The 27,296-nt window shown below is 45.1% G+C and overlaps 1 protein-coding gene across 3 annotated transcripts; it reads right to left on the bottom strand.

Moving 5' to 3' along the window:
- Positions 1–1,188: 1,188 nt before the first annotated feature.
- Positions 1,189–27,098, bottom strand: arhgap32a (Rho GTPase activating protein 32a). Of its 3 annotated transcripts, XM_086125784.1 has the most exons (24): positions 26,785–27,098; positions 21,564–21,681; positions 19,384–19,480; positions 18,432–18,514; positions 18,182–18,266; positions 14,729–14,818; positions 14,517–14,654; positions 13,347–13,439; positions 13,083–13,205; positions 12,810–12,887; positions 12,201–12,282; positions 11,945–12,094; positions 11,055–11,157; positions 10,569–10,713; positions 10,259–10,341; positions 9,549–9,656; positions 9,287–9,432; positions 8,996–9,209; positions 8,672–8,829; positions 8,513–8,587; positions 7,336–7,674; positions 7,127–7,255; positions 6,038–6,082; positions 1,189–5,090 (listed from the first exon to the last, which is right to left on the bottom strand). In XM_086125784.1, exons 2-24 carry the CDS (start codon positions 21,650–21,652, stop codon positions 3,172–3,174), a joined length of 4,572 nt encoding a protein of 1,523 aa, XP_085981910.1. In that variant the 5' UTR covers positions 21,653–21,681; positions 26,785–27,098; the 3' UTR covers positions 1,189–3,171. The 3 variants fall into 3 exon arrangements, with proteins under 3 accessions (XP_085981910.1, XP_085981908.1, XP_085981909.1); XM_086125782.1 differs by lacking the exon at positions 6,038–6,082; XM_086125783.1 differs by lacking the exon at positions 6,038–6,082 and having other exon boundaries at positions 8,681–8,829.
- Between the last annotated feature and the right edge of the window lie 198 nt (positions 27,099–27,296).

Genomic DNA, 27,296 nt, shown 5'->3' with positions numbered 1-27,296 from the left:
GTGTGGTATGAATACCACTCTGCCCTTCGGGATGGTTTTTAAAGTTTGATATGTAATTTTTTCTCATATGAGCATTGAATAGAAAGCCATGATTTAGGGTTTTAAACTGCTGTTAGGATTTCAAAGTAGAGCTTTAAACTACAGTTAGGGTTTCCAATTAAGGTTATGGGTTCATATTAGGCTTTTAAACAAGTACTAGGGTTTTATAGTAAGGTTTTTAAATGTGGTGAGGGTTTCAAAGTAGGGTTTTAAACTAGGGTTAGGATTTCAAAATAGGGTTTTAAACTAGGGTTAGGATTTCAAAATAATGTCTGAAACTAGGGTTTGAGTTTTGAAGTAGGATATTAAATTAGGATTAGGGTTTCAAAGAAAAGTTATACAGCTAATTTAACGTTAATTCTATTTGAAATATTAACTGAGATACAATGTGCAACTTGAAGTCAAGATTTCTTTTTCTCTTTTGGAGTAGTCTCATCTGAAAACGTGTAACATGTCCAACTTTACACTTTTGACAACCTTTCCTAGTTTGCGCAAAAGTTTCCAAGAATGTTTTCAACACTTTCCAAGCCACTTCTCCCTTTAGAAAAAGAAGACTTAATAAAGCAGGCAGAACATCGATACAGTGCTGTCAAGCAGGTGAACTATTCATTGCTGAATAAACCATGCACCATACAGACCAAGCCCATAGTAAGAGATTGCTTTGGAAAGGTTTTCTCGAGGCCGTGTATGTCTGTGGTTTATTCCAGTGTGCCATAAATAATTTGCCTTCAACCTTCACAGGCACAAAAATGGAAACGCGTTGCTTATGAGACAAGAACAGTGAGCATGCGCATTGAATGCCAATGTGCACATGAATAATCAATGACTGCATATAATGCTTATGGCCATTGACACCATGCACTGGACCATAAATTTGCTACATTTGCCGCATACGGATGTCGACTCATGTCATGAAGTGCGCACACATTGCACGTCTCCCGAGCAACTATTTAAAAGCAGTGAGTCATCCATGATGCTCTGCATAGGAAGGAAATCAAATCAAACTGCTATGGGCGTTGAGGCTGTCTGAAGTTTTGGAGCACCATCTAATGATCACGAGCAGTACTACAAGAGGGTGAACGGTAGCCAAAATATTTGAAACGTCACTCGGCATGACGCTAATAAAATGGAGAGAAAAAAAGGAACATATTTGTAATGCATGATAATATATTTATTCTCTCTTTGAAGTCAAGCACTAAAAATGAACATGTCTTATTAGAATAAACTCCTCTACATAACTTAAGAGTAAAACATAGAGAATAATCAGTTATGTCACAGTTCCACCATTTGTGTGACAAACAGCATTAGACAAAAATAGACTTTTCTCAGAGGGCGAGCTGCGTCAATCGAAGGGAGAGAGCGGATTGTTTATACACGAGGGCGGTAAACATCACAGAAGTCGGCGATTGCAATGAGGTTGATTCTCGTTTTGAAAAAAGTGCTCATTTGCATTACGGGACGATTCTGAGCAAGCGAGCAAGCATTTGTGATTTCACGCAGAAAAATAGAGCGGATGTTTCTATCGAGAGGTTTGAAGGCGACGTCACACCAAAGCCCAAAATTAAGACAATGTGTTTTCTTCTTACAAAGTGCTTTTCAGTCTGAGCTGACTGCAGTGAGACAAGTACAGTACATTGGCCATGTTTTTAGTTAGCTGCGTGTCATTGTACAAAACATCTAGCACTACACTTTTTAAACAACAGACATTTTTCTATACACGGTCTGAAGGTAATTTTGAGATCCAAATAATCAAAGTTTACCTTGTCGTCCCTTGGGATGTATGCAACTAAAACATGACAGCCATTTTTGTCTTCTGAATTGAAAAGCAGAGATGGGCAACCAGTTGTCCCAACACGGACCATTCAATTTATCCAAATGATTCTCTTCACGCCCCCCCCCCCCAAAAAAAATCAACACACATTTATCAAAACACAAGCAAATACAATCCCTTCAGTTAACGCTTCAATTTCAACTATTCCATTATTTAATTTGTCCTCAAGATGGCTGGACTCCTCCGCATTCAAAGCATGCCTCTTAATATCAGATAATGTTGTGATGCTTTGTGACAGCTGCTGCTATTGTGAAAGCGCTATATAAATAAAGATGCATTGCATTATGTAAGAAGGAAATTGTTGCCGCGATCAAATTGAGTATACTACTGATCATCCCATCAGTTGCTAAAAATAAGAACATGCATGTGAAATGCATTTTTTTGGTTTGTTTTTTTTAAACCTGGGGTTGCCATTTTTACGTTCTAATGTAACATCTATGACTGAGTGTGTGTGGCTTTCAAAGCTGCAACCTGGCCTGATGAGTGACGTTGGGCATCAACAAATGAGAAAGTCAAGATGGCTGGCTGCAAACTGGGCTTCAACTGATTCAAATTCAACCAATTGCAAGCAAGTTGTGGCCATCAGCAGCTTGCGTATAAATGTTATTACGTGTTTTCTTATTTTTAAAAAATAAAATAAAAACACCTCATCACCAGTGCCTAGACCACTTGTGGGCAGTACAATTCATTCTCATAAGTGATTATACAATATTAAACTAGCTAAAAACATTTTTAGATCCCTGCAAAGTTTCGAGGCAGAGACTTTGCTTCAACCTTTTCTGTCATCAAATTATTCAGTTAATTGTAGCCCCAGTTTCTTTCATATCATACATGCAGACACAAATCACCAAAATATGATTCATATTTGATGTCTAATTAAGGTTAAAGTAGTTTAAAATAGCTTAATTATAAATAAAAATTGATGTTGGGAATATGTGTTTTTAACTGACTATTTTAGATATGTGCTAGCTGAAACAAAAATTATATTTCAGACTTAGTTTTTCGAAAACCGTTTTAGGATCGATTGGAAAATGCAAATTTGTGTTATTAGTGACAAATAAGAGCGGATATCAATGTTTGATTTCTTTGTATTGTAGGATTGCTTGACTGGTCATGTCTGGGCCATGCTTGGTTCCACAGCCCTGCTCAAAATGAAAGATTCATTGGCGAAGGTGACACTAGCAGCAGGTTCAATGAAAGGTTTAAAAAAGAAAATAGTAAAAAAAAAGCAGTCTGATGGTCTGGCAGAGGATAAAGTGCTCTTCTCCTTTGGCGCCGCTATGCATTGACATAAAAAGCAATCACTCATGGACGCCGGTATGTGTCCTGACTGCAGACTGATAAAAAGCTTCCTGAGCCAGAGCCTTGGACAGCAGCCTGTTCCCATAGGGAGTGGCGGCGGAAGAGGAGGATATGGCGGTGGCGTCTGGGGCCGGCGAGTACCCTGGCCCGGCTTTAGTGGATCTTGTGTGTTTAGGCTTGGGAAATGCGGAAAATCCCCCCGCCGTGTGGTCGTACTGCGTGGGCCGCACTTTAGTGCTCCGAGTCCTTCTGTTGGGGTGAGAGGAAAAAGATCCGGCATGTTGGTCGTCCACAAGCGTGTCGACGAGGCGCTGATGATGTTGGTGGCGATTCTCTCGGGTGCTCTGCGAGCGCTCGGGCCTCCTGAGGATGCCAGCTCGAGCTTTCTTGAAAGGGTCCGCTTGGCTTCTGTCGCCCAGTTCGGCAAAGCCCTTCTCGGGCAGTGAGGGTATCTTACGAAGCGGCGCTTGCTGCTGCTGCGAGGTGTTCTCGTTCACGAGGACGCGACGCGGCTGGTGAGCCGTGGGTGACGAGGCTTTGTCGGCGCTTTGGCTTTCCCGTCTACCGGCCGACAGCATCCCGTTTCCTGGATCCGACTTACTCCTTAAGTGCATTATCTCCCTTCCCGTCGAGCCAGCCGGTGAAACTGGACTGTCGTAGGGAGAGGTTTTTTTATTCTCAACCATGTCCTCGCTGTCCATGAACAGCTCCCTCTCCAGAGGGCGGCTGTACCGTGGGGAGTAGTAGAACTCAGGCGGCGCTCCTTCCTTGGTGGAGCGGGTCCTGTAAGGCTGACCGTGGCGGATACTGTCACGTTGGAAAGGTTCTAAAGGATATCGGGAGCAGTCGCGAGGGTTCAAGTCCGGGTAAGGGTTATACATCATTTGTTGTACATGAACGTCCTCAAAGTGGTGCTGAAGCAGCCTCTGATAAGCCGCCTGCTGCTCAGGATAAAAGTCAGGGGGCGGGACTTCAGTAGCTGCCATCTCGTAGCGACTAGTCTGTGGGGCGTGGAAGGAGCGCGCCCTCCTGATGGCGGGGTGCAGGGCGGGGCCGTCTTCGCACCTCTGCCAGTGGCCTTGTTGTCGCTGGCCGGGGCCCATAAGGTGCTCGCCTCGGTAGTAGCGTCGGTATTGAGGTGACAGGGGCGGTCCTAACTCAGAGGAAGTGCAGCGGCTTTCTGAGGACTGCCTGTACACACGTCTCGGGCCCGAGAGGTGACGGGGCAGAGCGTCGGGTTGAGGGCAGCGAGCTAGTCGTCCGCAGTGAATCTGACGCGGTGGCTGATGGCGCGTATTGCGATAGACGTCGTCGAACGGGCCGAGCGCTCTGTAGGCGTAGTGGCGGAATGACGGAGACTGGAAAGGGCGCGGGAGGACCTCGTCGATGGAGGCTGGCACGGAGGTCTCGGCGAGAACGGCGCGGAAGTTAAAGATGTTGATGGAGTCGGTGTTGGCGTACACCGGGGAAGTCAAGGGGCTGCGGGGAGAGCAGATGTGCTCGGTGGGAGTTGAGACGCCCACACTTTGATAGGTGGGTTCCTCCGGCGTGACGGCGCCGCGCCGGGAGTCCAGGCTGCCCGAGCCGAGCGGGCTGACATTGGGCGTGAAGTTACTCTCTGGTCTGTCCGCTGCCTGCGAGTAGAGTTGCGCGGAGAGGAGGTGCAGCGGCGTTTGCCACTGGGGGGAGCCCGCGTTGGCTTGCGGGCACGGCTTGAGATCGAGGGCCGAGGGCCGAGCGGGTCTGTCCTGAGCTTCCTGTCTTTGGAGAGGGCGAGACGGGTGGTTTCTTCTTCTCTGCGAGCCGCCGCTGGCCTTTTGCGCCGACTCGGCCAGCGCCAGAGCCAGCTTGCGTGCGGCGCTCGTCGGGGAAGGGTGAGGAGGGAGAATAGACACTGAACTCATAAGTCTATCTGCTCCTGGGGGGGCAGAAGACAAACAACGCTACAGTATGACAGGACAAACAAAGCTATGGTAAGACGTGATGGGACAGGACACAAAAGCTTTCATAAGAATCTACATTAAAATGCTCCCTACACACAGTGCATGCGGAAAGTATACAGAGAACTTCACGTTTTCCACATTTTCTGTTACAGCCTAATTCCAACACGGAATCCTCACAATTCTACAAACATCCTATCATGACAACACTGGGAGAAAAAGGAATATTATTTGTTGTTGAGAGTTTTGCATCAGAGCATACATATTAGGGGGTGTTGGTGGTTTCACATTTTAGTTCATGCACACACACATGCGCGCGCACACACACACACACACACACACACACACACACACACTTTCAGTGATAATGGGCATCAGGGTAGTGAGCTAGTCAGCAGCACCTTGGCATGAATATCAACATGCACGCATGGCAAAAGCATGCTTGTCCGATTAATATCAAACACTGACATATCAGTTAAATCTCGTGATGTTCGAGAACACTTTTTTTCAGACCGATACCAATTCTCTTTAAATACTCACTGGTACCGAGTACGGATACCTCTTGTACTTCTGACGAATAAAATTTCACTTACCACGATGACATAAAATTGTAAACAAAGAACTTTCTTTCTGACACAGATTATTTGCCAGTGTGTCAAACTGCCGGAGTATCGCGCCAACTACGGTCGAGGGGGATTTAGTTGATGTCAGGTTTTGTTTGCCCTTAAGTCCTGTATTGGTGGCTGGTATCGTCACCCTCCATGAGTACCTGATATCATCAAATTAGGCTCATAGCAGCCTGATACAATACCTGGGATTGGTATTCGCCCATCTTTAGTTTTACGCATCAGAAATTAGGCCTGGTAATGACAACAATGTGTTGATAAAATGGTACAAGTTGCTTCACTAAGGTAGGGCTACTCACTCAAACTACTCCATGGCTCAGTTGAGAAGAGGTGTGAAGAATCGTCTGAATCAAACATTTTTGAAGCAAAGGGGAGGGGGGGTTACTGTATTTTCGTTGATTAAATGTATGTTACACCTCTAACGAGTACTGTATGTGTTTAACATTTAAGCTTGTAAAAAAAAAAAAACGGGTCACACTGTCAATTACCATCTTTTCCAGACTATAAGTCGCTCCTGAGTATAAGTCGCACCAGCCATAAAAATCACAATAAAAAAAATTAAAAAAAAAAAAAGCATAAGTCGCATTTTGGGGGGAAATTTATGTGATAAAATCCAACACCAAGAACAGACATGTCACCTTTGAAGGCAAATAAAAATAAAACAACAGACTGAATAAGAGTACGATATTCTAACGTTACATGACGCATAAACAATGAACTGAGAATATGCCCGGTATGTTCACGTAACATATTAAGAGTTATTCAGATAACTGTAGCATAATGATCATGCTAACAAGTTTACCAAACCATCAGTGTCACTCCAAATCACTAAAGCCAAAGAAATTGTCATCCTCTGTGTCACTTTTAAGCAACTCTGCCAACTTCGGAGGTAAAAGAGACGGTGCTTCCTCTTCTACTTCGCTGACGTCAGAGTCATCGTAGGTTTTTTTTTGTCAATGTGGAAAGCATCAACACAGGCCTAGAGCCCCCTCTTGCGGTTTAATGTGACATAAGTCGCTCCAGAGTATAAGTCGCACCCACAGCCAAACTATGAAAAAAAAACTGCGACTTATAGTCCGGAAAATACGGTAAATCTTGTGATCTCTCTAATTTTGGGGGTGCTTGGAGTTACTTTTTATGGGCTAGGCAAGCTATGGTATCGAGCAAGGCTGAAAATGCTAACCTACATGTGATTTCTTTGGGGGTTTTTGTATACATTTGCGATAGAAATAAATGAATAAATAAAATTGTTTGTGCAGAGAATTTTGAGAAAAAAACATTTTGAAATGAAGCTGTACCAACAAAATGGAGAAAAAAGTGAAGCCCTGCAAGTACTTTGTGGATGCACTGTACAAGAAGTGATGGCTTTAAAAGCGAGTCATACGGACCTGGATCTGGCAGGGTCTGTGCGGAGTCTGTTTGTGCTGACGCTTGGCCCCCTAAACTGCGTGGGCTGCAATGTCGGTAAGGCGCTCGGGGCTCTTTCCCGTCTGCCGTCCGAGCTTCACGCGTCTCCGCTTTAAGAGGAGACGTGAGAGGTGGAGGTGAGGCAAATGCTAAAGACTGGTGATTTCTTTTGCTGGGGTGACCTTCTTACCTTTTCTAAACTGCGCAGGGCTTTCGACGTTGCTCGGAGGGTTGGCGGCATGTGACTCGCCCCTCCTCAATTTGTGCCCTTCCCTGTGGCGTGGTGCCCGAGGAGTCGCAGAGGCCAGGCTGCACTGGAAGGACATGGGATCAAAATCCAGGGAGGACATTCCGGCAACGGGCGGGTAGAGGTCAATGTCGTCCTCCGGCAGTGGGGGTGAAAGTTCTTCGGCACCGTTCTGATCGAACTGAGGTTTGCTTCTGGTTCTGAACGAGTCGTCTCTGCCGTATGAGGGCACAGCCTCGCTAGTGGAGCGGGGGCGGACATGCTGGTACTTTGGAGGCTCTCCTGGAGAGGGAAAACAAGATCAGAGGGAACCTTTTGTGAAGACCAAGACCGTGTCCACAGAAATATGGCGATTCTGAAAAATGTATGAGTTTTGGCCTTTGATTGACATGTGAAGAAAACACATTTTTCATCATTTTGAACATCCTTATCACTGAAGCACTGCGACGTTGCCATCATTTTTGCATGTCTGTCATTTTCAGCATGACACGTTTTCGACAGTGTTTTCTCTGAGATACTGTCTTCAAATACCTTGTGTGTTTGAATTCAAATGATCAGGAGCGTTACCAACTCCTGCAAACCTTGCTGATTTTCTGATTATTTATTTTTATGGGTAAGGCTGCAAGATGACTTAGAATGAATATTAAAGTCCTTTTGGATCACAACTTGTGCATATATCCAGTTTAAACTATTCATATTAATTGTGAACACTTTACGGAAACATTCCGGGACACATTTGCTTTTGAGGACTCCTGAACTTAAACCTTAAATGGTCACTTCAATTAAAAATGGCAGGCATCCCGGTTTCAGGCTTGGCCTGTTGAGACTTTTTTGCAGGTCTACTTATTAGACATACACATTCGATTAGATGTTCCAGAGTGGCTCAGTTTGAGTGCGACAAATCTCTCACTTTTGAGGAACAGTGGCACCGGAATGCGAAACCTCGGCGTCTTCGGCCTCTAATTGATGACAAAAGCCTATGACTCGTTACATACATGCACTGCATTAGACTTTATTCATTCTGAGAACAATTATGGGTGGCTATATCTATTGAACTGCAGAGTGGGGAAGATTTAAAAAATATCTACTCGTGGCATTAAACAACCTGATTCATGGTTACCTTCCAAATTGTGCAGCGAGGTGAGCGATTCTTCACTTTTTGCCGAGCGCAATGTACCGCTATCACCTCTCCCACCTATCTCGGCAAAAAGAGTAAATAGTATGAGTCAATGAAACCGAAAATGAAAACAAACAAAAAAAGGTCACGATGCCAACTCACTGAGCCCACCTGGCAGTGTGATGCTCTTTATCTCGTTGGGCTCGCTGGGGTGTCGCTTCAGTTTACGCTTGGACACAGAGTGGGATTTGCCCAGGTGGAAGAAGGACAACCAGTTGCCCACAGGAGACTTCTTGGCTTTGCTCGGAGCCCGCTTGACACTACAAAAAAGAGAGAACGGAGGCCAGTGCGCTATTATTATCTAGAAACACGTTGTCGGTGATGACCAGTGTTTGTCATCCCACTGTTACATTATTTCTATGCGGTTACTATTTGTTGACAACCAAATGAAAGCGTACAAAGAGCAGGGACGGTCCTTGAACGCACCTTTCCAGCGGGAGCTCAATGACTGTGTGGAACTTGCCCATCAGAGCCCCGGGCCCCTCCCCGACCTCGATGTAGTCACTGTGGCTCAAGCAGGGCGTGGTGGCTGGGGAGCTGAGCTGAGCCTGAGTGCGTGCTTGAGCCTCCTCCAGAGACAACAACTTGGTGGACGGGGAGCACACCAGGAGAGACTTGGGTCTGGATAAGGTGTTGTTACCTAGCAGATAAATGCTAGGAGTTAGCACCACTTTGTGGACAAAACACGCTGCTGCTGCATGTGTTTTTCTGACTCACCGGCGCTTTCCCGAATGACAGCGTTGAGTTTGGTGCTAAAGAGTGCCTCGGTGTTGTTGAGGATGAACTCCACCACCACCGACTGGATGCGCACCTCCATAAAGGCCGCCGTGCCGCTGAAGCAGGCCGACTCGATCTGTCTGGACCTGAAACGTGCATCCAGAGTGTCACGACTTCCTTCAAAATACCGACTGTACTTGAGTGACTTGACCCAGTCGAGCACTGTGACGGCTGTCAATCAACACTTTAAGGTCCGACTCACCTGAGCAGGTTTGGTGCCCACACGATGGCCAAGTTCTTTGTGTGCATGTTGGTGCAAGTGCTAAAGGTGGCCAGACGGGACAAGTGTCTCATAAGGTACTCTAGCGTCCTGCACACAAAAACATTCAGCGTCATTATTAGTAAAGTAGAAAAACATTTATATCCTGTCATGAGCATGCTGCTTTGATATGCACAAGTTATCGGGCACTTCATGAGGAACACCTGCCCAACATAAAGACAGCCCATAATACCAGAGACGTTTCAAACACTGTGCATATAAATTGTGTATAATGCATTTAAATGCGATACTACCAAGCCCTATGATTTGATATATGCCAAAAATCTATTATCATAGATTATTGTGAATTATTATTATTGTTCCTATCTGTGGAGAAAAAGAAAAAAAAGATAATGACACAAAGGTTTCAGTGACACCATCAAAAAGGTATTGTATATGTTTAGTTGTGCACAACTACCCAATACTCCGAATATTTAGACAAAATATTAGAAACATCGCTCATCTAGAACAATTGTACCACCACATAATGCATTACTTAAGTAAAATCTCCAATAAAATGAGCATTTACATGTTATTTTACTCGATGTCATTTGACGTACGAGTGTTCATGATTTCTGAACCTGGTTTTCTATTTCGTAACATGAAGTTACAGGTTTGGCCACCAGGTAGCGCCACCGAGCGGTGAAGCAGACCTGTAATGTGGAGGAGGGAGCTGCTGGATGACGTTGTGAATTTTAACCAGCCTCTCCTCATCTGTGGCTGCAGACACAGCCTCCTGTGAGGATACAGCAAGCGAGACGGACAGACTTAGTATCCCATTCTCTCTCTCCTTTTTTTTTTTTTTTTTGCCGTTCAGATCAGCCCCTTCAATTTGATAAATTTAGCAGGCACAACACTCTCAACCGCCCCGTGCGGACATCTCCACACACATAGAGAGCCGCACTATTTTATTTATTGATTTCCTTTTTTCCCCCCAGCAATCACTAAAACGCTTGCACTCACTGAGAATCTGTCATACAGCTGGTAGGTGAGCAGAGGGTTGGGAAGCTCTCGGAAGTACAGCTTGCAAAGGGAGCCCACCGAATGGATGTCCTGTCGAAAGACATCTCGGCTCAGGTCGGGAATCTGCTCAGAGTCGAACTCGTGCCTGAACGTTGACACATGAAAAGCGTGAGATAAGAGACAGAAAAGCGTGGGAGCCATCCTCCTGGCCATCTGTGCACTTGAACACTGCACAATTCATGTTTGGGTGTTATTTAAAAGATAATGTACACAGCATACATAACTGTAGAGAGGAAAATAATTAAAAAATAACAGCGGGGGTACTCAGGATAATGTAACATCAAAAATGTGTCATTTTAGATTTTAAAAAAATGCAGAAAGGAAGGAAGTATGCAATGTCGTTGAGCGGAATCCTCCAGCATTTTCAAGCACTGGTAAAAAGGGATTCTTGATGATAGAAATGTATCATCAAGTAGCAAACCAAACCTGAGTTTCTGGATGTTGGAGGAGATTCCAGACAGCCTATAGATTCCGTCCACCACGCCGTGCTTCTCGATGAACTCGGCACAGCTCTTTACAACCTGAGGGACTGAAGGCAGAGACCAAAGACGAGGTATTTGAACCCAGCTTCAACACCATACAGGTACAATTTGTTTTGTGCCAGGCGAGCAGCACTCCACCTGTGTTTGATTTTTTTTTTCTCGTACTCACGATGAATAAATCCATTGGGAGGATTAAAAACAGACATCGAATTGATCTGACCAACGCGTGGGGGAAAATGCTGCTACTCTCGTTTATTGATCGACATTTCATTGTTGGAATTTATAGTGACAAGCAAGTACAGTCAAACTTCAGTTTATGAATGTCTCTGTTCTCGACCAAATCTGTTTTCAACCAGAAAATTCGAGATTTTTACACCTCGGATTATGACCGAGAACCGGTTTTCGACCAAACTGAGCAAACCCGAATACGACACTTGACTCCTCTCGGCTTCCTTACACGAGGAAGTGATGCTTCCTCGTGTAGCGTTTACTGTGAGCAGATGTGTTTGTTGTGATTTACGCAAATCTGACATTTCTTTTTATGTTATTTCTGCATAGTGTGTTAGCCCCTAATCACGGGCTAATAAAATAGTTTTGGATTTTGAACAAATCGCTTTTCGAACAGCCTTCTGGAATGAATTATAGTCGAAAACTGACTGTATTTCCAATGGTGTGACTTCCTTTACTTGTCATGTTAATTTTTCCATTCCATTTTTAATTCTCGCATGCCAAAGCTCTATCACACCAATGTACATTCCTTGCGTTGAGTTTGTGTTGCACATAATATAACCACCGATTCAGATTTGGCATAATTTCCCCTTTTGCGCATTTCACCTTCGTGTTCCGAGCTGTGGAGGTGTTCGCCCAGGTCGCAGCCAAACACTCGCTCCCTGAGGATGCCGCGCTGGCGAAGCTTCTGCGGCGGCGGCCGCGACTTCATGAAAGACCTCAGGAAGGTCACCAGTTTGCCGTGCTTCTTACACACTGACGATCACGACACGTGAAAACCCCCACTTGAATGCAATCTGCCCCACATCCCAGGAGAAGCTTGTACAGAATTGATGCGGTCGAGAAACAGTGGGCAGCGTACCTGGTTTGGGAACCGAGCTTTGAACACTGGGAGGGAGCTTGTCGTTGATCAGCTCGACGCAGTCGCTCGGGAAGAAACCAACCTGAGAAGCGATAAGACCCGTTAATAGACGTGCAGGTTTTCAATCACTGTGGGCAAGGGGGATGTATCAAGTGAAATAGGTCGGCAAGCGTGAGGATCAAGGAGGTGCTTCAGGGCAGAAAAAGTCTAAATGCCACTGTGGCCGGCATCTTTTTGGCCTAGTCAGCAAGGATCTGGAGAATATTTCACTTCAAAACCACTCACTTTATTAACTGTGGGGATGGAAGTCATAACCTGTGAGACATGCTACCGCGCAACCTTTCTTATTCTCTCTTTTGAAAACCCACTAATCGGAAAAATATTATCCTTTAATACGAATACGAAACACGTCAGACCTGTCCAATTGTTAACCGGCTTGAAAAAAAAGTGTATTCGTTTTCCTCAGGTCGGTGTTTTTTTTAAAAATATTTCCAATCGATTGTCTCTTTTGATTATCATTGCAAAGAACAAAAAGACAAATTTGCCTCAACCGGAAAAACAGTCCATTGTAAGGGTAATGCGAATCATTCTAAAAGGGCCGCTTTGTACCTGAAAGCCGTGTTTCCCTCTCCACCAGCCTGTGTCCTCTTTGGGAGGCATGTCGATGACGGAAACAATGTCCCCCACCTGACAAAGGATAATTATGCCGACATTATTTGCCTGTTAAACTGCATATCGTGTATAAGAGTCAGAATTCCACTCGTAAAGAATCCGAAACAAGAAGCCAGAACTCGATCGCGCAGATCGGCATGAGATGATCTTCCTTGTTTTTCCTCATGTGTTTTTAGCATTCAATCTTTGGACATACAGTAATGTTGTTACCTCAAAGGTCAATTCATCGGTGGCCTGAGCTGTGTAACGTTTGACGACGTGGGCGGCAGCAATAGCGGGGACGTTGATGGACGCCTCCTCAGACACCAGCAGATGGTTCCCCTTGTTGTCAATCTGCAGAACACATTTTGAGGACAGTCTTTTGTTACTTTAGAAAAAGAAAATTAGACGAGCATTAGCATGCCGCCACATTTATATTACGAGATGCAGAGTACATTGTACTTCACACACACACACAAAAATATGCTTGACTACCTCCATCCATGTTAGGACCGGAGCACAGTTGATCTTGTTGTCAGCGATGACGGAGAAGCGGGACAAGTAGGTGGCCAACATCTTGTTTACGGACTGAACAGAAACACTGTTAGTGTTCAGAGGCAATACAGTGAACACCCGGGGAATATACTTCACATCCATCGAATATCCGCAATATAGAGAGACAATATCAAAACGTTTTCCAAACAGTTGCAACAATTCCACGTACTTTAAAAGCATTTAAACTGACTAAAACACACTTCCAACTTACAGAAGTCACAGCGAACACATTCTAAACGCATACAAAAACGAACTGCAAGCATGAGACATCTAGAAATGACTACAGATTGTAATTTTTGCATACATCAATGTGCTATTAAGAGGCGGGGCTGGCAGAGTGGGGTGTGACGTCAGCGAGTCTGCGCGTGATTGCTTCGGCGAGAGCTGTGGCCGACCGCAATCGTATCATTTGTGTTTTGCTGCTCTCCTTTCTCACGGAAATATCGATGCGGAAAGTCTGATTTGTTTGTAAACGGAACAGTCGTCGATTGAGGTTGCACTCTAAAAACGATTGCTTGAAAAAAAAAAAGGGCAATCTCACATAAGAACACCATCATGATGCATTTATGAGAATAGTGGAGCAGGGCGTTGATTGACTAAACTGCATGTCTATTGGAGGGAGATGAAACAATGTTTCAAAATCAAAAATTAAGGGGAAATGCAGAACATCTCATCAGACTGGGCGGAAAATTAACATGAATGCACACACCACTGAGGGGTGACCACATCAGAGTCGACTGGAACGTCCTCGTCACATAATACAAGATCGTCAATACTATGCGCTGGACGTCATTTTCAGCATGTGGTAAAACGCTTGGGAGGGACAAACAGTCTCTGCGGCCGGCATGTGACTGACAATAGATATTAACTTCTGATGGAGAAAGGAAGGCATTTATTTGTCGAAAGTGGATAACCCTACACTGCCTATGGTTGTGCGTCTATTTGGCGGAAAGACACGCATCCGACAACATTTGTTGCACCACACGAAAGATAAAAATGATCTTTCTAGATTAAAATTTATTTTGAACGGTTTATGTGAGGTCTCACTGGATTGTCCGGGTGTATGCTCGCAAATGTCGCAGGGTGAGAGGAACAGTCGATATGCGGTACCTCGGCCGTGTCCTTCGCCGAGTCGTATTTGGGCAACTCGGTGAGTTGCGAGTAGCGGCGGTCATAAATGCACAAGTGCAAATGTTTGTCCAGCACACGGAAGTCTTCGTAGGATCTCTTCACCAGCCAGTTTCGAGCCTGAAAGAAGTCCAAAGTGTTTAAAGAGATTCGAATCTTGATGCGAGTGCCTGTAGTTTACAAGTCAAGAGTACCTGGCAGGTGATCTGGATCAGAAAGAGCAGTTCTTTGGAGTCCTGGGCCCCCCACTTTGGTCCTTCACTCTGCCCTTCTGCAAAGGCCAACTAGGAAAGAAGCAGATGATAAATAGAAGATTTAAAATAACTGACACCAGAAACACAAAATTAATTCAATAAGCTGCGTCAATGTAAGCGCTTTGAGCATTTTTTTTTTACCTTGCGCAAACCAAACGTCCTCTTTAGCGATGCTCCGTTAGTGTATTAAATCAACCAGTTTGGGAACATATTGACAGATGTAGAAGCAATGAGTCGAGGGAGCTTCTGGTTATTTATAACAGTTTGAAGCACATTGAGACAGGCTGTTACACAACACACGGCGACCCAGTTTACTGCTACGAGCTGGTGAAAAGGACCAGATTCTATGAGAAACGGCGTGTCTGCTAAAACATAAGAGAATCATCATTTAGTGTGTTTCATAAAGTACCATCAGCTCCGAAGCATGATGGAAGTGGGATTAAACAGCCCAAAATAATTCACACTAAAATTGACGTGAAGAAACATGAGAAAGGCTCGACTTGCATTGAGAACAGCACCCCCTTCAGGCTAGGCCGACCATAATTTGGCACCAAATTGATACATTTTTGCTTAATCCTGCCAACAAAGAAAAAAACAACAAATAAATAAAACACACATCTTTGAAACCTTGAAGCTCGATTGTGCCATTCAGTGGCATGTAAATAGGGGCCCGATGAGTGGGTGGCCCAGGGCATCCACCTGAACGCCGCCCACTCCCCATCTATGAAAAAAAAAAAATCACTTGGCAGCACAACCAAATGTCTTTACAATGCAAAGATGTAAGAAAAACTTCATTTGAATTTGCAATAAAATGTCTTTTTTTGGTGCCTCCACCATTTTTAAAAAATCAGTGTCATGTTGTGCATTGTAATCCTGCTCACCAACAAACAGCAATTAAATAAAAAAAAAAATCAAACCTTATGAGCAGAGTTAATTAGGATAGCCCTGAGGAGAGCGAAGACTTCTGCCAAGTCTAAAGAAACCTAAAATGGATCAGTCTCAAAACTGTGCACCTTGTCACTATATTGAAAGAAAGGATAACAAATCCCTGATTTGCATATTTAGCTGGATCGCCACCAATGTGCAATTGTTTGTTGGTCTAGGTATCAGATCACATCCATGCATTATGCACAGACAAAATCAGAGGCGCGTTGTCAAATTTAAATCAGTTACATTGCTTTGTGTGCGCGCGTGTGTGTGTGTGTATGTAAAATCCTGCAAAAAAAAAAACTGCACATGCAAAAACAAAGTTCCTGGAAAAGGCTACAATCAATAAAGTTTCATTAAAGCGATGCATGAGCATCAGCACAAAGGGCTGCCCATGTTGTTGTTGTTACCTGCCTTTAACATTGGAGGAAGGAGCTCTTTCTTTTAGTCCTGGGCCGCCCAAAAGAAGCTCCGCCAAAAGAAAAAGCAAAATGCTTCAAGAGTTTGATTCATGAAACGATGCTCCTCACAGGCTGGATGGTGGCGCATACACTCGCATTCAAAACATCAATATGAGACAAGGATGCTTCGCACTGTGTCTCACCCCCTTTCAGACTCCCCTCCTCCCTTGTCCTGCACGCTCCCCACCCGCCCTCCTCCATCCCGCTCATCCCTGCCTCCCCCTTTCTAAACAGCGCTTCTTTCTTTGGCCACAAAAGGCAGCTTGGCAGTGAACGAACGCGGGTCCTCGTCGCGGGCAGAGCCGCAAAGACCTGGATGGGGCTGCCGTGAAAGCATCCCTGGCAGTATGTTCGGGGGCTGTGATTGGCTATGATCGGGGATTGGGAGGGGGTGGATAAAACAGCGCGCGTCCTTGCTGCCCTTGTGCGGTTCAGTGAGACCTGATCCTTCCGTCCCCTCCCCCAAGCCGTAGTCCGACATCACAGCATTATTCGCAGTGTTGTGTTTGTTCTACACATTGCACTCCTGACATGCAAAAAATATCACCAACCTTTCTTGCATCCTAAAAAGTATTTTCTTTTTCCCAGACCTGGATCCAGTTTGTGGCATTCAGCCCAAGGCTGCTTGGTGAAGGTGCACACCTGCTGCCCTCTGCAGCCAGAGAAGCTGAACTACAGACAAACGCTTGACTCAACAGCCACAGACACTTGACTGCATCTGAACCAAACAACCACGACCCACCCTTACATCACACCTCGACGCACACACACATTCAAACACAGGTGACTGCAATCATCCCATGACCTCAAGCGAGCGTGCAAACTCACCATGACTGACAGCTCCCTAACGCTGCGATTAGCTTTCACTAAGAAGGGACAAATTGCACATATGGGGTCCTTAGTATCCACAGTCGGGAGATGTCGCTTCGGCTGGATTCTCGCACAGTCCAGAGGGGCAAAGTGTTTGCGTAATTGTCTTTCAACTGCAGCCTCCCTAAATTGGGACACTGCCTAAAGCGCTAAACTTGCTACTTAGTTAAGGCAAGAGCAGCGCTTTGAGGGGAATGCTAATGTCAGAGTAAACGAAATGCCTGTTCAGTATTTACGACCGGAAATCCTTTTATGTGTGCGTGTGTGTATGCGCGCGCGTAATGTTGGGCCAAGCTAGTAACTGTGATTTTGACAGGGAACGGAATGATAGCCACTAAGCAACCCGAGTATTACTTTGTACTTTCCGCAAGTCTGGATGTCTTGTGGCAATATACCACCTCTCACTGGTCAGTCTTGGTACTACAACTAACATTCAATTTGGGCCTTAAGTCTTTCGATTGTCAGTGTGCATGTTGTGTGTGTAATGTGATGTGTTGGTCATCACAAGTACACCCCACTCCACAGGTGGGGTGGCCATCGGGAATTCCAGTCATATGTTTACATTTTCCCAAAAGGCCGGTGTAGCTCCAGGCTGGTCCTGGCCATCACGGGCCGCCAGCAGCCAGTCCCCCAACCTGCCGCCTACATCTTAGGTCAATTTGGGTGATCAAGAGAAAAATGTTTGCCTGAAAATGTGTGGAAGACAGATGATTTATACTGAGAAAGTGTTTCAAGCACCAATTAGCTGACCATAGCATAGGTGAGTTGTGCTTTGAGCACAGCTAGCACTAGAACTTTATTTGGATTTCACAGCAGCCACATTAAAGACATCAATTTATAAATTCATAAGCTGATTCCATGTGGTTTATTGTCAAATTAATAGGCGAGATCACGGGTTTAAAGCGGTTGCGGGAGCTGGATTAAGAGATTACAACTGACAGTACTAACAAACTGGTGGGAGTGGGACCAAAAAAAAACACAAAAACGTGTGAAATACAGTTATGGATGTTACATACTGGATGTTATTTCTAGGGCGAAGGGATCTTTAAAAAATGACTTGTATGTACGACATGCAAACTGCAAACACGTATATGGATCATTGCCATTTCAAAATGTTTTTTAAGGGTGCTCTTACCTCAACGTTCCCAAAGTCGGCAGTCTCGTAGTGGAAGTGTGCGCACTCTGCCAGACGGGGAAAATGACCTCTGGGAAAGGTTAGCCTACAAACACAAAGCACAACAGTATCACCTTGCTATTCTGATGCTCTGATGGAGGGAAAAGTGACAGGGACGAGAAAGCGAAGAAGCACAACGGGGGGCTGAGCTCATCGCACTGTCCTGGATAAGAGGCCTGATTTGCAGCCCGTAATAGCAGGGAGCACCTACTTCTTCATGTTCTTGACCTTCATGCTTGCCGTGCTGACGCAGGAGCGCAAGAGGGGCTCGGCCACAATGTCATCACTCCGCGCCTGCCAAACAAATACAGCAAACGTGAACGCAGAAAGTTGATCATCGATAACTCATACAGCGAAGATCCTATTTCCTGTCATGATGGGATGTGAATGCAACCTTTCTTGTGAACTCTGCTGAGCAAGAACAAAGATTACAGAAAAACTACGACGAACATTTTTTTTTATGAGACATTATGTTTTGCCGTGCAAGATATGCCACACAATCCCATCTTCTTACATCATCGCCTGTGTAGCAAGTATTAAACGGCTGCTAACAGGCAAAACATCCATTTATGTTTGCGCTAAAACTCATTTTTGCCAATTGCAGTACTACCTCGTTCTTGTCAGAGGGTACACCGCCGACTGCAGAAACAGTCACACAGTTGGACATACAAACACCAACACCCCCTTTGTGAACAACTCAATTTTGTAAGAGGTCTCCAATCTACCAAGAGCTATTCTGGATTTGACATTTAACAGGTCTGCAGTATGCTAGCGTTTGTTTGAATATTGAAATCAGATGTAAACTACATTAAGATCATCTCAGAATCGCACACTCAACCAACCCGATCATCGTGTCCACAAAGAGAGGCAGACGCGACCGAGACCTGAGTGCACTTAATGTTTTCCCTCCCAGTGTTACATTTCCATTCAAAACGCTTGACAGTAAAAGCACTTAGTTAACAAGACTATCTAGGGCGATGACGTCACCTTTCAAGATAAACAACAAAGCGCGGCTTTCGTAAAAGAGCACACTTTCGTGAGGCATCGCGTCAGTGGCCCACGTGCAGATGTAGAGCTTCACCTTCGTCATTATCATTTTGCCAATCACCAGGCCAGTGTGTGTGTGTGTGTGTGCGTGCGTGCATGCGGGCGTGCGTGCGTACCTTTATGTCCTGTGGTTGTCTCTCGTCTAAGGGACTGCTGCTGCTAGCTGGAGGTAAGACTTGGTCTTTGTTCGGCTGACTGAATGGTGCCATGTCTCTGCAGGAAAACAAAATGGAGATGAAGGCTTGAGAGAGGAAGCTGTCTGTTTGTCAGTCCCCCTGAAGCCACGTTTCAGTTTGTGCCGTGCTTTCATCGTGTTTTGTTAGTCAGTAAGCACAATGAACTAACTGCCGAAATGGGGTGAGTGGGGCATGGGCCAAAGAAGAATTGGCACTTTTAGTTGTCATTGTAAAATGGAAAATGGAAATGCAGTGGGTATCATAAAGGACCCGAACCAGGACTGGTGTGTTCTCGTTTAGAAAATCCAACTTGTGTTATTTCTCTCACTAGATTAGCTATTATAAATGGTTTGGTCTTAAAGCAAAAACCTGTTCTGGCACACCCGCTGACAACCGTAACGTGTTAATCATTAGACACAGCATGTGTAAGTCATGAGCCCCAAATTGTAAATTCCTCAAATTATGGCCTCTGCTCTGGTGAAAACCAAACCCCAACTGATCGCCGGGAGTGTTGTCAACGAGAATAAATAGCACACTTTAAATGGACTCCTCAGTAAAAACAATAGACACTTGGTTGCATTTACGATGAAATAGCACTGCTAGATGTCAAATCCCTGACTACAGCACAATATGCCCACAGAGTAGAGATGGCATCAATAAAACTGACATTCACTGTTGAGTGTAAAGTGAAATCTGGGGGGGGGGGGGGGGGGGGGAATCCATCATTTTTTTTCCTGTACTGCATATCCTCAATATCCTTATTCGGGTCATGCGTAAGCTAGAGCCTATGCCAGCTGACTTTGGTCGCGAGGCGGGTAGACCCCGGACTGGCTGCCTCAGCTAAAAATTCTCAACTCAACTGCATTTCTAGAGCACTTTAAAACACCCCCCGCTGCATACAAAGTGCTGTACACAGAGCAAAAATAATTGACACAACATGAAACAATAAATTAATAACAAAGACAGTAGAAAGCACAAAAACAACAAAACTAAAAATCAAGTCTCATGCTGAGTCAAAAGCCAATGAATAAGAATGAGTTTTAAGACGAGTTTCAAAGATGGACAGCGAGGAGGCTTGCCAAATGTTCAATTTGAGGTCATTCCAAAGAGAGGGACCAGCAACGGAAAAGGCTTGATCCCCTCAGAGCCTCTGCTTGGTTCTCGGTTCCTCTAATAGTGTACCATCAAAATGTATTTCAACAAATGAAAGGCCGATCCCCTAATAACTCCCTTGGTAGACACCTGCTACTCTGCAGTGAAGTACCGTACATAGATGTTCGAGGCTAATTCATTAGCCAATTGAGATTTTTTTTTCTTCACCTATTTTTCCCAAGACGCCTATGATAATGGAAGACTCACATTGTACAGAGGTGTGAATATGCGTATGGGAAGTTTTTTTGGGCGTTTTTTGTGTCTATACGAGTCCTGCAAATCCAATCCAGGGCGTACCCCACCTCCCGCCCAAAGTCGGCTGGCACAGGCTCCAGCTCACCTGCGACAGGATTTTTCGTGGTAGCTTTTTTTTTTGTTTGTTTGTTTTTCTCAATGACACGAAGCGTCTTCCACCCGATATAACTGCAATTCTCTCACATACAGCAGAGGGTGTATGCGAGTCGACAGTCTGTGTGTCACCCTCAAATCATGACGCTGCGCGAGCAAGGCCCAGTCATTCGACATGTGACTGATAAGATTCTCACCATTTCGCCAGTAAGACATGACAAAGCAGAAGGGAAGCGCAGCCTCTCTGTGGCTTTTGTGTATGCCGAGCAGAGTGAAGCTCACCTATTCAGGCAACCATAAAGGCGGCCAGCCACGAGTCGAGCGCCTCACAAAAGCCTGACTCCGAATGTGACTCAGTGACTTCGGGGGTGAGAGGGGTGGGGAACAGGATGATGTCGACTTTTATTAGCAACAAAAAGACGAGAGGGGCGGGCCACGGGCATTGTCACACTTATTCAGAGTGATGAGCTCAGTGACATGAGAACACACATTACTCATTGTAACGTGAAGTCACGCTGCTTGGAAGACTGCAAATGGCTGTGCATAAAACACATACATTTATTGGTCTTGATGTTGACTCTATATGACCTGTAAGCGCAGGGAATAAGAGATGGTCTCACCTCTCAAGGATGTGACTACTTCCCGGGTCCCTCCGGGGCCGTGAGCTGACATCCTCGATCACCGCGGCAACGATGCCGCCAGTCTCCATGATGCCGTCGTTCTGCAAGCGCACGCTGCCTGAAACGTGACAAGGAACGAGAGAGAGAGGGGGAGCCAGAAAGAATTCGTTAAGGCAGGTGGGTGAGGGAAGAAAGGTGGCTTTTTACAGTATGCGAGACGCGAACCCACACGGGGCTGCGGCGCGCGCTCGCCTCCTTCGTAGGCGAGAAGGCTCCCGTTGTGATATGTGATGATGTCATGCTACGATGCTGCCAGCTGACACGCTGATGATGCACGTTGGACTGCACAGTCAGGGGGGAGGGGTCTAGGTGCCAAGGGGAACGTGGTATGTTGGTTGAATGCGAAATGCTGGTTAATTAACTACTGTACTACAGTCCACCTCGAGCTTGGTAAGCCATTATCATGATCAGTATACAGTGCAACCTCGATCTAATAGACCAGGAACCAACAAATAGTGACCAGTCCCCTAAAAGACACTGTTGAACAGTACCTGTCAAAGTTCCAGGATTGGTTGAAATTGGCCGTGATTTGCCATGAGGCCAATAAGTGGCGCCGTGTTGCATTAAACAGAGACTGATCACATGTTTCTGGGTTGTGTTGCCCTTGTCATATACACACAGACTTACAGTAGGCTAGAGCAGGCTAAAACACGGGTTGATGTGGTGACAATGTTCAAAGGTAATGAAAAGCAAGGACAGCATCTCCTAAATTCACAGTTGTATCTAACCATTAATATCAATGGCTATTTTTTGTTTGTTTTTTTTAATATAGGAGAGAGTGGTTTCTCAGGTATGCTATTTATAGTACAATTATTTTGGGGGGAAGTTAATATTACACACACACACACACACACACACACACACACACACACACACACACACACACACACACACACACACACACACACATCCTGGCACTATTAGCAGAGACAGATATACTCTCTCCATGATTACTACTCCTGTCTTTATGTACTGTAAACAAACAGAAGGAATGTACTGACGCAATGAAACCAGACCCCCGTCATGGTCTTCTATGCAATTTTCTCATAATTAGCTTTGTAATGAATGCTTTGGCCACAAATAACGAGTGGGGGCATAAAAAGCATGAAAGGGTCCATTGCATGTACGGTAAAGGCTGAGGCAGTTTGAGGGCGTCACTAATCAACATTGAAACGTTGGGAATGGACTCATCACGAGTGCACTTTCCCACCAGGAACGCCACTGGCTGGCCCGAGAGCCTCGCGAGCAGACTGTTGACAGGCTTCCACAAAGCCTGATGACTCAGCAGAATGCAAGCAGGCGGACAGGACCGGACTGCAATTCATTTTGTACCATCTGCTCTATAACAAGCACTGTAAATACCTTAGACATGTAGTTTGACTTATCGGTGCAGGCCTCACCTTGGTCTTATCTTTGTTTACAATATCTTGTCTATGTGGCTGGAATTACGGCACATTCCTCGTGGGAATTCCATGCCGGAAAAATGCACCATACAAGTCAAAGGCATGTCCTTGTAGACTGCGACATTGCACGGGGAGGACGAGCTGTATTCTGCAATGCGAAGGCTAAGAATGCTAAGATTTGAACGAGTCCTCCAGGCTAATGTGAGGTTAACGGCTTCACTGGGCAAACCATTTGGTACACCTGTCAGGTCAAAGGAGATCCAATTCCAGAACTGTATCAAAATAAAAACACTCTGTTTTTATGGAATTTTCATTCATCAATATGTTTAGCATAGTGCCACTCTCATGGTGCGGTCACGGGTATACAACACCGTTCAAATGCCAGGTTTTTGTGATGTTTCAAAACATGAGGACAAGATTAATAATTCCATCCAAAAAAAATAATAAGAGGAAGTAAAAATAAGCAACTAAAATAGTGTGTTTAGCTTACACATATGGCCAGGGATGGAGCTGAAGTCCCCAGTTCCAGCTAAAGAACGGCAGCCGCCACCATGATACAATGTAGCTATTGTCTTATTTGGTGATGAGCATTGATGCGTTTGGCACAAAACACACTTTCTGGAATTATGCCCAAAAAGTCTAAGCTTGGTTTCATCAGACCAGAACAAATTCTCCCAAAAACAATGTTGCAAAATGTTGAAGGTTGAACTTGTTGGTCACAGTGACAAACACCTGGCATTTGAAGAGGGGTGTGAAGGGATTGGCAAGTACGAATACCAGGTATCCGTATCCGGCCGATATCGGCCTCATTTTTCAGGTATCGGGTGACTCGTGGAGGCTGCCGACACATATTTAAGGCAAAGAAAAGCAAACATCCAGAAACAAGTAGTTGGCACTATACTGCGACACTTTAACCACATTGGCAAATCACCATCTGTGTCAGAAAGAAGACTTTTTTTCCAGAATGTTCTGTCGCTGTGTAAAATGAAATTTTAGATAACAAATATTGGCGAGTACTGAAAGAGTGAATAGTCATACAGGTATTGGTCTGGAAAAAAAAAGTGTTACAGAACATCCCTATTACTAAATAAGAACAATGATAAAAAAGAGGATAATAAAATAGCTAAGTGCAAGGAAGCAGTAAACTAATCAGAAATGACACTAAACCACTGAGAGTATTTGCAATGTAATGTAAAATGTACAGAAATAATAGCCTCCCAAACCTTAATCATTTCCCCCGCAGGAAAAAAAAAACAAAAACAAAACTCAGTTCATAGACACTGCTGTTCATTTGTGGACATTAACGGCCTAACTCATGAGGCCATTTGAATTCATTTGCTAATTAAAACATCAGCACCTCCAGTACCAAGGCAGGTCATGAGTCTTTCAGATTAATCAAAATGTTGAGATTCACCACATTGTCAACGAGTTCCTTGCGCAGCTTTACAAATGGTTTTACATTTAGATGATAAAATGGCTCACGCTGATCAGGTTAGACATGTAAATATCATTGTTGGGGAAAAAAACCAAAACACTCTGTCACACGGCTGTACCGCTACAAAGTATCTTGTGCGGCACAGCACACAGCACCGTGCTGTTCTGTTGGTCCAGAACCTGGAATAAACAAGACAGCCAACCTCGAAGGAACCCTTTGAGGTAACGATACTTAAAAGGTGTTTTGTTTTTTTAAAATAAAAGCAGCATTAAAAAAAAAAAAAAAAGAGACCTCTATCTGATGGCCTACATGGGAAAAAATAGGACAAGCCTACTCCATGCGGGCTGTTTATGGAACGCGCTTCAGCTGCTCCTGTCTTGACAGGACGAATGGCAGCCTACATATTTTCTCAGGGTAAACATGAGGAGATGAGCCTGATTAGTCACGGATTCTTTTCTGCATATTCCACCATGGAAATGTGTCAAATGGTCATCAATACTGCATAGGGATCTAACCAGTGTAGGAGTCTAGAAGCGTTTTAGCAAAAGTTACCTTTGTGATCTATTTTTGGTGTGGGGGTGGATTAAATTGTCATCCCGGGTGAGAGACGGGCGTGTTGATTAAATATGTGTGGCTTTATTGTCCACAATCTAATCAGAGCGTGCTTAATCGCTGCGCTCTCTGGCCCTGGTGTGACGGCGAGGAGATTGAGCCGCTGTGTGAGACGACATCAAGTTAATCTGCCAGATTTGGAGAAGATTATGTGAGTGTAACCCCCCCCCCCCTCCCTTTCAACTCTCCCCAACAAGTGCACTGTTAAAATGTCTGAAAAGGAGTAGTGGTGGCAAAAATGCCGCCTCGGGCAGATTGAGCGAGTCAAAAGGTTCCTGGGAGGCTTATTTCTCTCCTCTTGCCACCTCATCCACAGTCTGGAGTCGTCGGCGTGGATGGGAGGGGTTGCCATGGCAACTGGCGGCCTCGTCTCCACCGCTGGTCCGCGTTGACCGCATTCTGCGGCGCAACAATGCACTCTCACTGAACGTGTGCTTCTAATTTGCCGTACATCACCGACAGCCACAGTGTGCTCAATAGTTACCACATTTAACACCTTATAAACTAGCATTTGATGCAGTTTCCTTGATTGATGATGGGGAAAAATTCACAACTCATGAAATGGGATGGGGCCGGGATTCGCTGAATGTTCTCAACACCTGCTTCATCAATGGTGACATCATGTTGGCCTTCACCAGACAACAAACTAGGTGAGACTGAATCATATCAAAACACCTCCCCACGCCTATTCGTGGACCACAGTGAAAAAAATAAAAATAAAATAAATTACAATAGGTGACTCTCACCACGCACACCAAGCAATTGAGCACACACTTCAACAGAAGAACTGTGAGGCTCCACATATACTGCATTATTATTGGACCACAAAAGCATGTCAGTCTTGTCAAGGAAGAAGTGAATGGCCACAAAGACAAGAAATCAATGGAGACAACGATGCACTGGCCACATTTAAACATTTGTTGTTGTTTTTTTTTCTTACATGCCCATTGAAATATCTAAACAGTGCATGGCACACAAAAAAAAAAGGTTGGGAAACATACTGTGCTGAAAAAGTCATCAGATTAATCAACTTTGACTCAACTTTCATCACATTGTAGTCACGACCCACACATCTTTTGTCATTCAATCCCAAATGCAGACACTAGTAGGGATGCAACTAATGACTATTTTAACCATCAAGTGATCTGTTGACAATTCTTTGATTAATCGAATCACTGTCATGTTAATGAGCAAAAAAATGGGTTCACCATACTTTTCAAGTTCTATCCCGGCCATGCACACAGTGTCAGTTTGATAACACGTTGTTTCTGCACTACCTATTAGTAACATTTCATTGTTTTGTCATTTTATGTGATAAAATCTTGGTCCTAAACTGCCTTGTTCATAAGGAGGGTGGCATCTGTATTAGAAAGCACCGCTGTGCCTATTACAATAATCATGCGTGAAATTGTAGACACTTATATATACAGCAATCCCAAACTGTGAGAAAGAAAAAAATCAAACATTGACAAATGTTGCATTAGACTGCTTAAAGTGTCAACTGGTCGTTGGCAGCTAACTGGGGTAACTTGTCTTCAGGTGGACTCTGACCTGGAGCAACACCGACGCAACAGCTGTGTGTCCTCCCCACCCACCTTGCCACAATTGCTGCTACCTCTGCATTACAGCGACGTGTGCATCGACTGTGCAGTAGAACGTGTGTGTACCGTGATGTCACGATGAAGGGTGAGCGGGGCTTGGTGCGTCCTACCTGCTGCGGCCGGTCCTGCACTAGTCTAAGCCGCCGAAGGGAGCAGCTCCGCGGCATCCGCCAGCATGTTGTCGGCATGGCACTGCATCGACACCGGGATTGCACACGACTATCCGCTGAGGTAGACGTGCCAAATTTGAATGAATATGACAAAAAGAAAAGCAGAGGAACCCCTGCCAGCCTAGTGAAGCTCTTCTGTGTGCGGCTCGCTACACTCTGGCACGGGAGCGCGCACGACACCGCCTCCGTGCTCGCCCCTAGCGGGGATGGCGTTAGCGCGGGTGGTGTTTCCCACGCCGAGTCACTGCCAAGGAGCCGGGTTATGAAGGGAAGAAGAACAAGGCGTGGGATATTGCGTGGGGGTGGGGGCTCGTGTTTCGTAAGGGTCCACACAATAGAGGAGCGCCCCCCCCCCACTTCATTCGCCTTGAGCGCGCACGCTTACATAAGCGAGTGTGTAGGTGGGAGGTAGCGGTCATGCTAAAACTGGCCGTAAAATGTGAATTGGTTGC

Source organism: Hippocampus guttulatus, chromosome 12, assembly GCF_054856545.1.
Source record: "Hippocampus guttulatus isolate MCC_2025c chromosome 12, RoL_Hgut_1.0, whole genome shotgun sequence".
In the NCBI taxonomy this organism is placed as follows: domain Eukaryota; kingdom Metazoa; phylum Chordata; class Actinopteri; order Syngnathiformes; family Syngnathidae; genus Hippocampus; species Hippocampus guttulatus.
The sequence above is the reverse complement of the archived record's forward strand: the minus strand, read 5'-3'. Positions and strand labels throughout refer to the sequence as shown.